The sequence below is a fragment of the Phascolarctos cinereus genome, unplaced genomic scaffold (genome assembly GCF_003287225.1).
Source record: "Phascolarctos cinereus isolate Bilbo 61053 unplaced genomic scaffold, phaCin_HiC Scaffold_726;HRSCAF=1367, whole genome shotgun sequence".
Classification (NCBI taxonomy): Eukaryota; Metazoa; Chordata; class Mammalia; order Diprotodontia; family Phascolarctidae; genus Phascolarctos; species Phascolarctos cinereus.
This window is the reverse complement of record NW_027556098.1, coordinates 304,810,712-304,827,828: the sequence shown is the minus strand read 5'-3', so window position 1 is coordinate 304,827,828 and position 17,117 is coordinate 304,810,712. Positions and strand designations below refer to the sequence as shown.

Below are 17,117 nucleotides of genomic sequence, written 5' to 3'. Positions count from 1 at the left end.
ACAGGGGGATGATAGAGAGGAGGGCAGATTGGGAAAGGGGTAATCAGAAGCAAATACTTCTGAAGAGGGACAGGTCAAAAGAAAGAATAGAATAAATGGGAGGGCAGGATAGGATTAAGGGAAATAGAGTTAGTTTTTCACAACATGTCTACTATGGAAGTGTTTTGCATAACTGCACATGTATAACCTATATTGAGTTGCTTGCCTTTTCAATGAGGGTGGGGGGGAGGGAGGAAGGGAGAAGATTTGAAACCTAAAGTTTTAAAAACATATGTTTAAAAAAATGTTTTCACATGCTACTGGGAAATAAGAAATACAAGAAATGGGGTACAGAAGTCTGTCCTGCCCTACAAAAAAATAGAAGGGGAAGGGGATAAGAGAAGGGGGGAAGAGATAGAAGAGGGGCAGACTAGGGGAAGGGATATTCAGAATGCATGCCATCTTGGGGTGGGGGAAGGGTGAGATGGGGAGAAAAATTTGGAACTCAAAAACTTGTGGAAGTTAATGTTGAAAACTGAAAATAAATAAATTTACATATAAGAAAATTTTTTTTAAATTTGAAAAAAAGAAATATCCAATAGCCAACTGATAATGAAGGATTGAAACTCAGGGGAGAGACCAGAGCTAGATAAATAGATGTGGGAGTCATCTACCTAAAGGTGATCATTAAATCTCCAGTATCTAATGATAGAGTGTAGAGGGAGAAGAAAAAAGGGCTTAGGTGATGAGCTGGCAAGAGCCTAAAAAGGAATGGTGATGCAGGTAGGAAGAGAACCAGGAGAGAGTGGCATCACTAAAACCCAGAGGGGAGAGACTGTCCAGAATGTGTCAAGTGCAGCAGATGAGTCAAGAAGGATGTGGACTAAGAAAAGACCATCAGATTGGGCAGTTGAGAAATCACTGATGATAACTTAGAGTTTCAGTTGAGTGATGAGGTGGGAAGACAAATATAAAGAGTTGAAATGTGAATGAGAGAAAAGGAGGTGGAGACAATGAGGATATGCAGCTTTTTCTAGAAGACTAGCTGAGAAAGGGAGGAGAGATATTGGATAATAGTGTGAGGATGATAGCCTAGCAAAGATTTTTTTTTTAAGGACTGGAAGGACTTGGACATGTTTGAAAGCAGGAGGAAGAAAACAGTAGATAAGCTGAGAGTTTGAAAGCCAGCTAATGGCATAGTTGATAGACTGCTGGACTTGGAGTCTGGAAGACCTGAGTTTGAATCCTGCTTAACCTTTACACCTCTTTCAGAGCTTTTGGACTTTCAGAAGACTTAAAGAGGAAAGAGAAGGTTTGGAATAGCTACTGTGAGGAGTGGGATAAGGAATCAATTATAGGAGAATAAAAGGTCTACCATGCTGCAATGAGGGCCCAGGGGAGGTTGGGTAACATGAACTGCTACGTTATTATGAACAAATAGTTCTCCAAAGAAAAACTGCAAATTGTTAACTCCCGTATGAAAGAATACTTCAAATCACCAATAAGAGAAACACAAATCAAAACAAATCTGAGGCTTTACTTCATTCCCACCAAATTGGCAAAGACTGACAAAAAGTCAGAATAGTCTGTGTTGGAAAGATTTTGAGACGACTGGCACATTAATGCATTGCTGGTGGAGCTATGAATCGGTACAACCATCCTGGAAAACAATCTGGAATTATGCAAACAAAATAATTAAAATGCCTATAACCTTCCACCCAGAGATTCCACTAAGTATCTATCACAAGGAGGTCATTAACAAAGAACTGAAACAATGTAGATGCCCACTGATTGAGGAATGGCTAAACACGTTGTTGTACATGAATTCAATGAAATATTCCTATGCTGTAAGAAACAACAAACATGATGAATAGACAATCGTGGAAGGATTTACATAAACTGTTGGAAAAGAGAAGTAAGCAGAATAAGGAAAGCAATATACAAAGTGATTATAACAATGTAAATGAAAAGAGCAACTATATGATAATTGAAACTTAATGTTGCAGGATTACAAAGAACAAGCTTGGTCCCAAAGAAGAAATATGAGAACATTTCTTTTTCTTTCCCACTCCTTTGCAGAGGTGGAGGATGTGGGGCTCATGAGTGTGGAATACTGCATATAACAGCAGATCTTTTAATGTGTTGATTTGATTTGATGAATATTTTTCTCTTCTTCCTTTTTTAAAAAAATATCTTTGTTTTAAGGGATGACTAGGAAAAGGGGGGAGAGAATGCATGATGTAAAGAAGATATCAATAAAAATCTATTTTTAAAAATGATTGTCCAAATCAGGTTTCTATCTTCTGGCACAGATTTTTAGAGAGTTGGCTGAAATACTCCAGAGTTTAGAAAATGAATTGGAAACTGAATTTTCTGGTCATATTTTATCAGGTCATAGTTTTAGACCTGGAAGGAACCTTAGAAGTCACCTAGGCCAGAGGCATCAAACTCATGGCTGAAGCAACAAAACTCTCCAGGATGGTAAACCAGATTAAAATGTAGTTGGGAAATGTTTAACAAAATAAATTTAAAATACAATACAACATAGATAATGTTCATGTGCTTTTCTAAGTCAATCTGTGGTTGGCAGGGATCTCAACGATCTAGGCCAACATCTTCATTTGACAGATAGGGAAACTGAGGCCCAAAATAATTCCATGAAAACCACTTAATCAAAAAGTCACACATGTAGTGACAAAGGTGGAGATTGAACCCTAGTCCATTAGGTTGTAAGCTCCTTGAGGGCAGTGACTGTCTTTTGCCTCTTTTTGCATTCCCTGAGCTAAGCACAGTGCCTGGCACATAGTAGGGGCTTAATAAATGTTTATTGCTTGTTTGGTTACCTGATTGGTCTTCTGACTCCAAATTGAGCACTCTTTCCCCTATACCACATCAATACTTTCTCAACTATTCTTACTTCTGGAATTTATATGAAAGCCATGAAAGACGTTAGAGGACTGAAAATTATATACCTTTCAACAGCCAATCTGTTAACTGGTTGTGGTGATGATGGTGGTGATCCTCATCAGGACAAAGGCTCTGGATATATAAATTCAAAGAAATTGGAGCAGTCCCACCATAGTAGTGCTGATCAGTGTCAGTCTCAGGTCTTGGACACACCACAAGCATAAGACTGTTTTATGTGAGTTCTACACCGTTTCTGCCCCATCCCTGACATCAGTTATATGTGGTGAGCTGAAGATAAGCCACACAGCATGACACTGTAACATGACATGGATCGACAAGCATCTAGTGTTCACCCCTGCCCAGCCACAAGACAGTGAGAGTAACATTTTTATTAAGAGAATGACCCACCTGAGTTGTGAAATGATCCAACCATTTTAGAGAACAATTTGGAACTATGCCCAAAGGGGTACAAAAAATGTGCATACCCTTTGATCCAGCAATAGCCCTTCTAGGGCTATATCCCAAAGAGATCAAAAAAATGGGAAAAGGACCCACATGTACAAAAACATACATAGCAGCTCTTTTTGTGGTGGCAAAGAATTGGAAATTGAGAGGATGCCCATCAATTGGGAAATGGCTGAGCAAGTTGTGGTATATGAATGTAATGGAATACTATTGTGCTATAAGAAATGATGAACAGGCTGACTTCAGAAAAACCTGGAAACACTTATATGGTCTGATGCTTAGTGAAGTGAGCAGAACCAAGAGAACTTTGTACACAATAACAGCCACGTTATGCAATGACTAAGATTGTTAAACTGAACCTTTCTCAGCATTATGAGGATCTAAGACATTTCCAGAGGCCTCAGGATGGATACTGCTGTCCACATCCAAAGAAAGAACTATGGAAGTCGACTCGCTATCACTTATTTTTACCTTCTGTTGAGTTTTGTTTCATCTTTCTGATAGTTCCTCATGTTGGTTTTAATTTTTACTTACAACTTCACTAATGAGAAAATATGTTTAATGGGTATGTAAATGTAAAGCCTATATCAGATTGCGCACTGTCTTGGGGAGGGTGGAGGGGGAGGAAAAGGGAGAAAAATTTTCAACTCAAAAGCATATGGAAAAAATAAAAAAATTTAAATTAAAAAAAAAAAGAGAGAATGACCCACCCTATTCTTCCAAGTTTCATTTTATGAAACCTACTAGGCCCCAAGTCATCAAGCAATTAGTGTGCGTATATGCGTGTGTAATATTAATGTGTATATATGTATATATGTATGTATAGTATAGATATATATTAGCTATAGCTACACTACATACTAATGTTATGTATAACACATAATGCTTTCATGTGTATGTATGTATGTATTGCTCCCAAAGACCAAAGTTTTAATCAATAAGCCTTCACAAAATACCTTCCCATCTGCCTGTTTCACAGCAGTAGCTGATGAATAGGTCAATGGACTGAGGTTCTGTCCCACTGAGGCCCTTGTGCTGATACCCAAAGGCAAAACAAATCTTCGGGGAAAAGCTTTTGTCACCGAGTTGTAGACCTGTTAAGAAAAAGGGGAGTTATCATTGAAGAAACAGAATAGCACTTTGCTACCTCATGGAAAAATGTTACAGTCTAATGCCTAGCCATTCATCAGTTACTAAATGCATGCCTACTATGTGCATAGCATAGTGCTAGACATATCCTCTCTTTTGACTTCCTGGACACTCACCTGCGAAAAGATGGCCTGCAGCCTGACAAGAACCCTTCTCCCTTCCCCGGCCCATGTTTTAAGTACTAGAAAGTTCTAATTGTATTCAAGTTACTTATAATTTAGAATTGAATCACCACATTTTAAACAACTAGACTGGACAAAAAACAGGCAAGTAAATAATGGATACATTCTTTAATTTCAGGAGTTGCTGTGAAGTGCCAAGTACAGGAACTAGTCTTGTTTGTGGCTCTGGAATTGCATGGGGATGACTCGTGGAACAGCTGAACTTTGCCTTAACTGATAATTATCTCGCCCTTCTAGGGCATGTAATGTCCAAAAAGGAGAAACAAGGCGTTTCACTACCATTGTATATCCAAGGTGTTTGGTGTTTGATCCCTAGAGACTTTCAAAGTTTCTCTCTGTAAAGAAATCCAACTTCATCTCCTCAACTGTCTTAGTTTCAGGACCCTTCTGCACTCTTAAAAATTAACCCTCCCAAAAATATTTATGTGAATTATATCTATCAGTATTTATCATACTGGAAATTAAACATATAAGTATTGTTTTGAAAATAATAGGCAGGCACACACACACACACACACACACACACACACATACATACACACACATGTACTCCAGGGCTCCTGAACCACAGTTTGAGAACCACTATCTTAGGACACTAACTTTAGCCACTTTAGACAGAGGATCTTGCTGCGCCATTAGTGGTCCTGTTAATCTTTTCAGAATTTCTACTCTGTTATCTTTTTTGTTGCATCTCATTTCATTTTGTTTATTTTCATTTTAAGGGTTTTTTTAAGTTTTATACCAGCAACCTGAAGTAACAAAATAAATCAAAGGATTTAGAACAGGAAGGGTCCTTTAGAGATCATCAAGTTCACTCTTATTGTGCTGATGAGTAAACTGTTGCCTAAAGAGGTTACCCAAAATCCAACAGACGGCAAGTCAGGATTCAGATCCAGGTTCTCTGATTCCACATGCAGTAATTTTGTTCATGAATGGTTCAGTTAGCAGCCAGGAACAAATCTGCTTCTCCACTCTCATTCCTAAATGCTGCCCACCCCACCTCTCATCCTGGACTAGCAGGCTGCCCTATGAAGGAGGTATTCATTCCCACACCTAACATCACGAAGCTCTTGGGAACTCCGAAAAATTACAGGCTAAATTCTCCCCATCCCAACCCATGCCCCAAAAAACAATAAGTCCCACTTCATGAATATCTCAGGAGAGCTACTAGAACAGAGTTGTTGACTTATACCCCCAAACAATCAGTCTCTATAGGGAAACATTCACAAACCGAAACCATGTTCTCCAACCTACCTAACTTTCTGCCAGCAACCAGGACTCCTAATCAGCCCTTAGCATGGACTAAGCAGGATCTAGGTGGGAAATAATATCCAAGCAAAGTCCCCCAAGGCAATCTCTTTACATGTTTAATTTTAGAAAATAATTCAGGTGGTTCTGAATCTTTCTGTAAGGGTTTTTGGAGGTGGGCAGAATAGAGGATCCTTAACTAAGGCATTAGAATGCCTATTAGAATAAATATAAGTAAATTGATCTACCTCTCAATATGACAAAAGAATTCTCTTATTCTTTTCAACTCCTAAAGTGGGGATTCTTCTAAATAGTTTTAGGATGCAGGTAACAATACCCCTGTTGGTGCCTCTACTTCTGTCCAATTTCTCAATTTCCAATTTCTGTCCAGTTCTCAAACTGTCCAGCCCTAGGCAGCAGAACTAGAAGCAATAAGGGGAGGCTGGCAAGAGGTAGATTTAGGCTCCATTTAAGAAAAAAAACCTTTCTAACATTTAGAACTCTTTAATGTGTAATGGGCTGCCCCAGGAGATAAAAAATTCCCTTTCAAGACAGATCTTCAAGCAACTGCTGGATGACAACTTGTCAGGTAGATTATCAAGAGGATTCTTGTTCAAGTATGGAAAGAATTTGATGGCCTCTGAGGTCCCTTCCTACTTAGAGGTTCCATAATTCTGATCTTCAGCCTCATTCTTTCTTGAGTACACACCTGATCAAAATCCTGATCCCAAGTGGAATCTAGTTTATGGCAGTTTTAATCAACCTGTCCCTCTCTCCCCATAATTTTCTTCCAAATTTCTTCTCAGTTGATTTTTCAGCTCTTGGGGTGACTCCTCACCCTTCCCTGATCCCACTCTCCTCAGGCACAGACTATCTTAACATTGTACATCTGATTAACTCCTTATTAACTCCTCATTCTCACTTGGACTACACTTGAACATGCTACCAGTACAGAAAACAGGGTTGCTATGGTGCCCAAATGCTAAACTGTCCCCCCCTCCCAGATGAATGAGGTCCTTCTACCCCCAGGGGGTATCAATATTTCAGTCATTGTGGAAGCACATAGCTCCTATCCCCAAAAGACAGAGATGAATTTTTTTTTTACCCCGAAGTTGATTTTTAACACTTCTCAATAACTAAAATCTTAACCCAGAATATGGCAAGATGGAGAAGGCAAAAGGAAAGATTTGATTTTCTAACCATCCTCTCATGCTTTAATAGCATCTAGTCAAGAGACTTGGATATTAATAATCTAGAATTTTTTTACAGAAATTCTCTTACAATTTTTTTTCTTAAATTTGGTAAAGCAAGGGCAGACTAGCCATATTGAATTCAGTTCTCATTAATGGGTAAGCTTCTAAACTACCTCGTATAAATAGCAAGAATGAACTCCTTTCAACCCTGATCCAGTTTCCTGACAAGACCACCCTAAAAGGCCTGAGCATCTACAGCCCTCCTGATCATATGTAGATGGAGGCTTCAGGTATCTGGAATACAGCAAAGAGCATTTTTTTCCAAATAAAGCAGACACTGATTTTAGCAAAGTTGAACACCAACAATGGAATTAGTTCTGCCAAAGCTTTATCCACAGAAAGTCAGGATTGGGAAGACTGTTTCCCTATGGGATATTTCTCATGCCTGAACCAAAGAGGAAAATGCCTCATCAAATCCAGTTATCCTCATAATCTCATAATACTGTGTGCTAACCCACAGAATAATTCTAGGGGAAATTTCATTTACAGCTGTAACCAAGGAGACAGTATTATTGATAATTTAATTGCTTGATATGGTTATGTCTTGTTGGGTTCCCCAACTACTGGCACAAATTCTCCCTTAGGGCAGGGTAATGGTTAAGAGTGTATGTTCTCAGGGACATAATGTCCACTGACCCTAGGTAAATCATTCTCTCTCTCTCTCTCTCTCTCTCTCTCTCTCTCTCTCTCTCTCTCTCTCTCTCTCTCTCTCTCTCTCTCTCTCTCTCTCTCACTCTCTCTCTCTCTCTCTCTTTTTCCATATATATGTATATGTACACACATATATACATATATACACACACAAATTTCTAGGCACAATGCATATACACAATACCATAGGGATACAAGTACAGCTACCTTGGCTGCTATTCCCAAAGGGAGGGCGCTCAACATAGCATATGGATACACACACACACACGCACACACATACACCATACCCATAACTTCCTAGACACCAAAACCATGTTCACTTGCCACACCCACAAGATTTATCACACATGCATGAGCACTATTTATTCTAACTACTTCCCTTAAATGGCTGCAGCAGCTCTGGGTAAATGTGAGAGTGCACTCAACCAACCTCATCCCAAGGGTTCTCATTTAGCAGCACAGAAGTCTCTTGGGGGTAGTCTCTAGCCTGTGCATCATGTGGTCTACCCTATGCCCTGCTTCCATCTCTACCTCATTGCATTTCTTTTGTCCCTCCACTATGCTGACAGCCTCTGTAAGGTCCCATCTAACCCTGAGATTCTATAATTCTCTAATCTTGGTTTAAGGGGATCATTTTCCCCTGAAACTTTTTCTAACCCTGAATTTCATTGTCTCTGAGCCTGACAAATAGAGATAATCAAAGGATTTAGAACTGGAAGGGATCAGAGATTCAGAGTGAGAAGGATTTTTAGAAATAATCTAGTCTGATCCCTTTGTTTTTACAGAGAAGTAAACTGAAACCAAAAGAAGCTAAGTGATTTTTCCAAGGTCATATACATATACATACTAAGGTCATATACATATACATTACTAAGTAGCAGAGCCTGGGCTTGAACCTACGTCCTATGACCCCAAATTCAGTGCTCTTTCAACTACACCACTATAACTACAATGGGTTCTGCATGTCCAGAACATTTTTCTCACCTAAACTAGTGGTGCCTCCCTGTGGCAATCAGGTTCAAGCACAGTCCCACACATGATAGCAATATTGTCTATGAAGCAAATGATTTAATCTTGGCATAAATAAAACATGGCAGCTAGGTGGTACAGAGGATAGACCACACATTCTGAAATCAAGAAAGCCTGAATTCAAGTCTGGCCCCAGAAACATAATGGATGTGGGACCCTAGGCAAGTCATTTAACATCTCTCAGCTACAGTTTCCTTATCTGTAAAACAATGATAATAATAGCAGGGTTGTTATCTTGCTGGGTTGTTATGAGGATAAAATGAGATATCTGAAAATCATTTTGTAAAACTTCAAAGAGCTATATAATTGCCAGCTATTATTATTAATCCTAGTCTAGTAATGTTTCTTTTAAATTTACATCATAATACTACTGATAAAATCAGGATAGGGTGGAAAAATTTAAAGATAAATGAACTGCTAATCCAAAATGTCATATAACAGGGTTCTGACCCAGCCCACACCTTGTTACAATCTATATTTAAATAACTGGGACAGTCATTTGATAAATTGGATACATGTCCTTTAGCCACAGCAAATGGGAAACCAAGCATCTGCCTCTATGCTGATTACATGGCTTTATTATCTCTAATTAGGAGCAGACTTTTAAGAAGCAGTTGAGCCTGTTGGCTAACTGTTATTAGGAGTAGCTTCGCATCAACTATAACAAAATGAAAATCATTCTATTTGACAGACATCCTCCAACATTTAAAAGGACAATACTTGATAATCCTATCTGCCAAGTCGTCAGTTCATTCAACTACATGAGAAGGCATTCCCAACTAACTCAACCCGGCAGACCAGTCAGGATACAGTTCTACTAAGATGGCCTACTGGGGCCAATCGAAGGTCTTTCTATAGTTCAGACAACTCACACCTGCCCTTGAAAATGTACTTCATGTTATATGGTGCAGAACCATAGGAGTTCAACCAAGAATTTGTCCAAGTACTGGGACAGAGTTTCCCTTTTAAGGAAAATAAAGGCCTTACCCTCTGAGAGGAGGACGTGGGAGAAGTGGGTTGGCACACTGTCTACTTAAGAATACAAGGCTCCTCAAACTTTGCCATGGAATGTCACCTCTGCGTTCTCTATGCTTCTTTCTTAACCTGGTGGGATCTGCAGATCCTCAAGGGATCCATGGGTAGATTTCAGGGGACCCATGAAATTAAATGGGGAAAACATTACATCTTTATTTTCACTAAATTCTCACTGAAATTTAGTATTTCTTTCAACTATGAGTGTAGGCAACAAACATTCTGAGAAGGGGTCCATAGGCCACATCAGACTGCCAAAAGGGTCCATGACCAATAACAACAACAAAAAAGTGAAGAATCCCTGTTTTAAAGCATATGGATCACTCTTTAATCAACAATATACAACATTCACATGTCAAAACTTACCAGAAAAATCCACCTTGAATTTAATGTGTAATCAGGCTTCCAATTAAGCCTGGAGCAGTTTTGAGAGAAAATAACATCATAGTAAGCAGTGGGAGGTATGACTCCTGATTGGCTGGGACAATTTAGAGCACTTCCCTCTGGGCCTGCCATAAGGGACTTACTTTGGTTGGTTTCAGACATTTCAAAAACACACAAGGTGAGGAGATCTCCTGGGAGGTAGTCAAGAGAGACATAATTTGAATGATAGACTGGAATCCCACCTTCTCCTTGCAACCCTGCAACCTTGCCCCAAACTGCAGACATGTATGGGAGCTGGCCCCATCATGTTCCTTGACATCCGGGACCTGCAATTCTAGAGACTGCTGAGAAAGAACTTCCCTTGGGTGAGATAATTTTCTCTCTCTTGGTTTAAGCTGAAATCTTATCTTAATCCCTGGTGAAGGACTCATTTACTTTTGAATATTCTCTGGTATATTCAAAACTGTAGAACTCAGATTTCAATTTGCTGTTTTGCTTGGATAGATGGACTTAACTGCTATTCATTGTTTGTGACTTTGTGTGCGTGTGTGCGTGTGTGTGTGTGTGTGTGTGTGTGTGTGTGTGTGTAAATAGCATTTAGTGTGGAGGAGTAAGCTGGTAAGGTTAGGCTAAGGGCTACACTCCCTCATAAGAGCAGTCAGGGAAGCTGCTTTCCTTCTGAACCTACTGTACCCCTAGAACAGAGACATTTAAGGAGTGGCACATAGATATGTTTCTAGTCTAACGTCCCTCTTAGAAACTAGAGGAGATATTGCCCAGCTAATAAGCTGGGGATGCAGGTGTGGCCTTTCTCCTGACTGCAAAGGTTGGCCAACCTCAGATCATATCTGTCCCTGCCACCCATGAGCTACATCTATAAATTTAGACAACCCACACACATATACCTTACAAGCATAAACCAACAATTCAGGTAGCAAAGAACACTGGAGGGGCAGGGTGTTACAATGAAGAGTCACTGCGCTACAGAAGAGAGGCCTGGACTGGGAGCCAGCTGATCCGGGTGCTAGTTCCAGTTCTCCCTTGAGTTGCCTGTGCGATCTTAGGCAAGTCACTTATCTTTGGGTCTCAGTTTTTTGCTCTTTACCTGGAAGTCCCTAACAACACTGATTTTCTGCAATTCTATAGTTTTTGAAAGCTCTTTTAAGATTGTTAAATTAAGGAGCACAAATTCCTCTTTAAGTACCAGGAAAAAGGCCAACACTGATGCCTGTAACATGGAGATGACCCTGAGTTGCCAAAGGTTATGTACCACCAGACTATATGCTCTACATGCCCTACCAAGCTGGAAAGAATTTAAGAACAGGGTTGTCAATTTTCTACATACCTGTCATATGAAGACTAGTCTAATTAAGTTTAGAGAGGCTCATCTCCAGAAGGTTAATCACTAGATCATGAATTTTGGGGGTCACAGTAAAATCCCCGAACCAAAAATAAACCCTCCTTACAAAATCAAGAAGGGATTATGATCTGCATTAGTGGCTGAATTACCAACATGAAGCATAAACATGTATGTTTTCATTTGCCATACAATGAGAATTATCAACCCTAACCTGTTTCTTTTTTTATCCTTTGGCTGCCAGGAAATGCATGGCTATATTCAGTGCTCAGCTGCAGTAATCAATTCATCTCATGTGTCTAGTAATATTTAATTCTCTGATCCTTTTAATTAATTTTGCTCGGTTTTTATTTTTAGTCATTCTATTTTGTGTTGTGATTGATTTTATCGATGAACACATAAGAAGGATCTGTAATTTCAATCCAGTAGGGGAAGTCCCTCCACTACTGCAGAGCAAAATCTATCTGCAAATTATTAGGTAAGTCCTGGGGAGTAGCCTAAAACTTAGACATGCTAAATGACCTGCCCAGAGTCATACAGTTAACTGTCAGAAGTGGAATGTGAATCCACGCCTTCCTGACCCCAAGGCCAGCATTCTATCCACCATTCCATATTATTTCTTGATTTTATAAGGTCCCTCAAATTCATTTGGGGGAGCAATTGGAATATAAATCTTAAATAAACAAAAGTAGTTCTGACTTTAGTGCTACAAAATTACTTCAAATCCTTGTAGGTCTCTAATTCCCAAGAAAGAAACAAGCAGTTTTACTCCCTAAGCCTGGTACTGGCAGGTTTAATGCCACTGAAATATAATGTCTTTCCTGAAGCCCATTGGTATGAAACACTCTCCTTGTTGGCAGAGATGAATGCTCTACCCCTCATGAAAGGCAAGGCATTCCTATCCAAAAAAGGACAAAGTAATAAAAAATTAATTGATCACATCTCCTAGATGAACAATCTTTAAGGGACTCAGATATATACTTCTAGCCTGGTACCCTCACTCTCTGAGAAGAGTAGAGTGGTGGCCTCTAGTCCCAACCTCCTGCCTTCCCTCTTGGCAGGAATGAAAGTCTTCCTTGGAGAAAGATGGAGGGAGAAGAGTCTTGAGATATCTATTCTGTCTCCCTTCAAGCTACACACAAGGACATTGTCCCCAGCACACTTGTTCTCCTTCCTTACACGCGGGGCTCTCTCTTTCATTACATATATGACAACAAAAGTTTACCTGGTCCAGCCCTTCTCCTGTTTTCCGTAGATTCTGTAACTGGTAAGCATTCAGGATTCTACCATCATCATGGCAACACAGATCCACTACAACACAGTCCTGGTCCTCAAAGGCATTGATTTGATGAAAACTAATAAAAGGTTTACTATAAAATACCCCTGGAAGGAGCTGCAAAGAAAGAAAACAAAAGTGAGGGGTTTTTTTTTCCTTCTCTATGACACCAGGATTCAAATAACTTAAATATAGGAAAATCAAAAGTTAGGATTCTGTTGATGTGATTGTGTGGCAGATCTGGCAAACTTATGGGTAGCATATCCTGACATTGGTCCTGGATCCTTGGACTGTACAACGACTCTACTGTGTATCACATTCTCACATGGAAGAAATAGGGTTAGAAAACCACCACAAAGAGTTTGAAGTTTCTATTCAGAAAAGTGACATTGTTGGGTAGTGTGCCCATAGAGATATAGCCAGGTCCTGCATGAAATAGCTCAGGACTGCATGTTCAATATTCTCATTGATGACCCAGATGATCAGATAGAGAACATCTTTAACATATATGCAGAAAACAGCAAATTAGGACAAGCTATAAACTCATGACAGGCAGGGTCAGAAAAACAGGTATCTTTGGTAAGCTGCAGAAATATCAACAGTGCCATCAGGAAGACATGAAATAAAAGGAACAGTAAATTTTGTTCTTCACCATTCCACCACCTCCTAGTTGATAAAACTGGAGAAAGCAAAGAGCAAATAACAGGCAATAAGGTATTTATAGGTGCAAAGATATATTAGCATCCATTTATGCCTTTTCGAAGTGTGAAGTTCTACTGATAAAATTAGGAGACCTGTCCATTGGACAATAGAAGACTACATATTAAAAGACAATAGAACAGTTCTAGGTAGTTCCAGGCACAGGTAGGACACACACAACAAGGAACAGTGAGATACACACTCTCTATAGAGGTACTGACATAGAGAGGAGCAATATTTCAGGAAGGAAGCAGCTTCAAAGAAGCAAGACCTCTGGCAGCAGAGAAGAGAGCTGACTATGGATTCAATTAAGAATTAGACCTAACTCTGATTTCACTGATACAAGGAACTTCTAGGTGACAAACCAAGGCAAGTCAGTCTCTGCAAATGATAAGTCTTAGAGTTATCTAGACCAGTGGTGTCAAACTCAAATAGAAATGGGGCTACTGATATGTACATAAGAATCCATGTGGGCAGCATACTGACTTAGTTCTACTTTTTTTTTGGGGGGGGTGAGGCAATTGGGATTAAATGACTTGCCCAGAGTCACACAGCTAGTAAACGTCAAGTCAGACTTAGTTTTAAAATGTAATGCTATATTTTATTGTATTTTTATTTATTTTGTTAACTATTTCCCAATTACATTTTAATCTGGTTCGTGTTGCCAGCTATGTTTGTGACTTCTCTGGTCTAGGGCCCTAAAACATCAAGTGTCTCATCCAAGGTCACACAGCCAGTATGTATGAGAAGCTGGATTTGAACCTAGGTTTTCCTGTCTCCAGTGTCAGTTCCCTGTCCATTGTTTTATATGTTAAAGAAAAATAACCACTTAAAATGAGTTTTTTAGTTTGGGGCATCAAGTTGCCTTTTTGATGCTAGGATAAGTGCAAGTGGAACCATCTCACAGAAGCTACATCAGCTAGTGTTAACTTCCTGATTTGGCAGTCTCTTAGAGGTATTTGAGCCCAAATTAACTCTATCCTTATAATCACACACACACACACACACACACACACACACACACACACACACACACACACACACAGAGGTTCTCTGCTCTAGAAATCTCTGGGTCTATATGCAATGTAGGTCTATGCTTACCAAAAAAAAAAAATTCAGGACAGCTAGGTGGCACAATGGATACAGCACGGACCCTGGATTCAGGAGTTCAAATGCAGCCTCAGACACATAACACTTACTGGCTGTGTGACCCTGGGCAAGTCATTTAACCCATTGCCTAGCCCCCCCAGAAAAATTATTCAAGGGGTTCCAAGAAACCTATCATTTTTAATGGCCCTCTGGGACAGAAACCTAGAATGTGGACCTGATCATCAGCCAGCACTGTGAAACAGGAGGATGAGACTCCAGACTTTGTAAGCATTGTTGTAACCATACCAGGGAGTTAAGAGAGCTTATAATTAGACAGTGGATAACTGAGGAAGTTATGAGACTGCTACACATGCTTTACCTACATCAGCAATAACTGCCATGTGGAAGAGACACTGCTAGGATAATGTTCACAGATGCCCTTTTAATTGATTCAGCTGGTTAATATAATCATTTCCTAAAGTGATTCTAATATGCATAACCTGCTGTATTAAGTACAAATAGCTAATCCAGGCCATGGAGACGGATAAAATCCATGTTTCAAAGGAGATAAGATTAGCAGTTCCTAGGGCAGAGTAAGAAATTGTGCCAGCGGTCCAGTGGATGTCCAGTAAGCATTTATTAAGCATCCACTATGTGCCAGGCATTGTGCTAAGTGCTTTACAAACATTATGTCATATGATCCTCACAATCTCCCTACCAGGTAAATGCCATTATTCCCATTTTACAGTTGAGGAAACTGAGGCACCTGGCGGTTAAATGACTTGTCTAGGGTCACATAGCCAGGAAGGGGTTGGGACTGGGTTTGAACTCAGGTCTTCTTGACTCTAGGTCCAGAACTCTATCCACTGTGCCACTTAGCTTTCTCCAATACCACAGGATATCAGTGTGGGAATTCCTTCCCAAAATATTACAACTCATTCATTGTATCCTGTGTGACTCTAGAGAACCCAGGAAGACCTGGGCTCAAATGTGACGTTGGGTCATCTAACCTCTTTGGGCTTCAGTTTCTTCATCTTTTAAATGAGGAGGTTGGGCTCAATGACCTCTATGGTCCTTTCCAACTCTACACCTATGATCCTATGTCCTCCCATAAATCCACCCCAAGAGTTCCAACCAAGGTGATGAGAGCAAACCTTGAGTTTTCTTGATACCATGGAAGAATACTTGATACCAATGGAGGAATCCTCATCAGTGGTGAGAAACTAACAATATGGAAACTGGATTTTGTGGAAATTCATCTCTGAATAACTTTTCTAAAGCAATAAATATTTATTAAGCTCCTGTAGTGTGAAACCACTGCTGACATATACAGTCAAAATACCTACTTGTCCTGTATGCTTATCCACCACATGAAACCGTGTATTATGCTGGGGTTCCCAGCTGATCCCATCCAAAAAGGCCTTCCCCCGAACTTTGGAAGTAATGAGTTTCCACAGATTCATCTTTAGGGGCTGCTCAATGAAGATGACATAGTTTTTTGTCATTCCTGAAAGGTGCAGAAGAACAATCTTGGCTTACTGGTCTTTCATTCAATGAACTTTTAATAAATACCCATTGCATGCCAGGTACTGCACTAGGTACCAGAAGATTCAAAGACAAAATGAAATAGTCCCTTGCCTCAGGGAGCTTACATTCTCTTGGAGGACCTTAGAATTTGGCAAAGCAGAAGAAAATAAACTCTGAGTTATGGAGAACAGTTTGGGTGATACAAAACCATGTCTGGGCAGATCATTGGCCTCAACAAAGATCACTTAGTAGTAATTCTTCACTTGCTCTCTGTCAGCTTCATTGTGCATAGCATTTCCCATCCCCACAAAATGAAGGGAAATGCCAGGAAATACTGACATGAATCCTCTGCTGATCCAGATACACTATACATAAAAAAGGAGGTGCCACATAAGGTGTCCCACATCATTTGGAAATTTTATGCTTAGCCAGAACAAAAGAACTTGTGGTACTATATGCACAAGAATTCACATGCTGGAGCATTTTGGACAACATGGTTTAAGATGCAAGAGAAGACATATTTTTGTAGCAATCCTGAAGAAACCTACAGAGAGTGTTTCCTAAAGATTTAAATAACTCCTTCCTATCATGCTTTCAAATTAGTAAGGTAGAATTAAGGGCACCTTAATCATATACTAAGATAATGTCACAGTCTTCTCCAGATAATACCCTCTACACTCTCTCTCTCACATGTCCGAGAAACATTTTCATCCTGGACACTTACCCTAGCCCTGGAATTCATACACTGGAAGTATCTCCAGTCGCTGTAGCCTTTCTCCTTCCAATTGAATGGATCCTTCCAGATCGTCTGTTTAAGGAGGGCACCCAGGCCAGCCATACTTCTTCATTCTCTCCAGACTGCACTTCAGATTTTCTTTATCATGCTCCCC

The 17,117-nt window shown here is 39.8% G+C and overlaps 1 protein-coding gene across 1 annotated transcript in view; it reads right to left on the bottom strand.

The window, feature by feature from the left end:
• BCO2 (beta-carotene oxygenase 2) overlaps positions 1-17,117 on the bottom strand; it is a 44,650-nt gene that overhangs the window by 8,990 nt on the left and 18,543 nt on the right. Inside the window, exons 7-9 of the mRNA XM_020989752.2 lie at positions 16,047-16,207; positions 12,862-13,029; positions 4,308-4,445 (exon numbers count right to left, since the gene is read on the bottom strand). Of these exons, the coding sequence (XP_020845411.1) occupies positions 4,308-4,445; positions 12,862-13,029; positions 16,047-16,207 (467 nt within the window). The remainder of the gene's footprint in view (positions 1-4,307; positions 4,446-12,861; positions 13,030-16,046; positions 16,208-17,117) is intronic.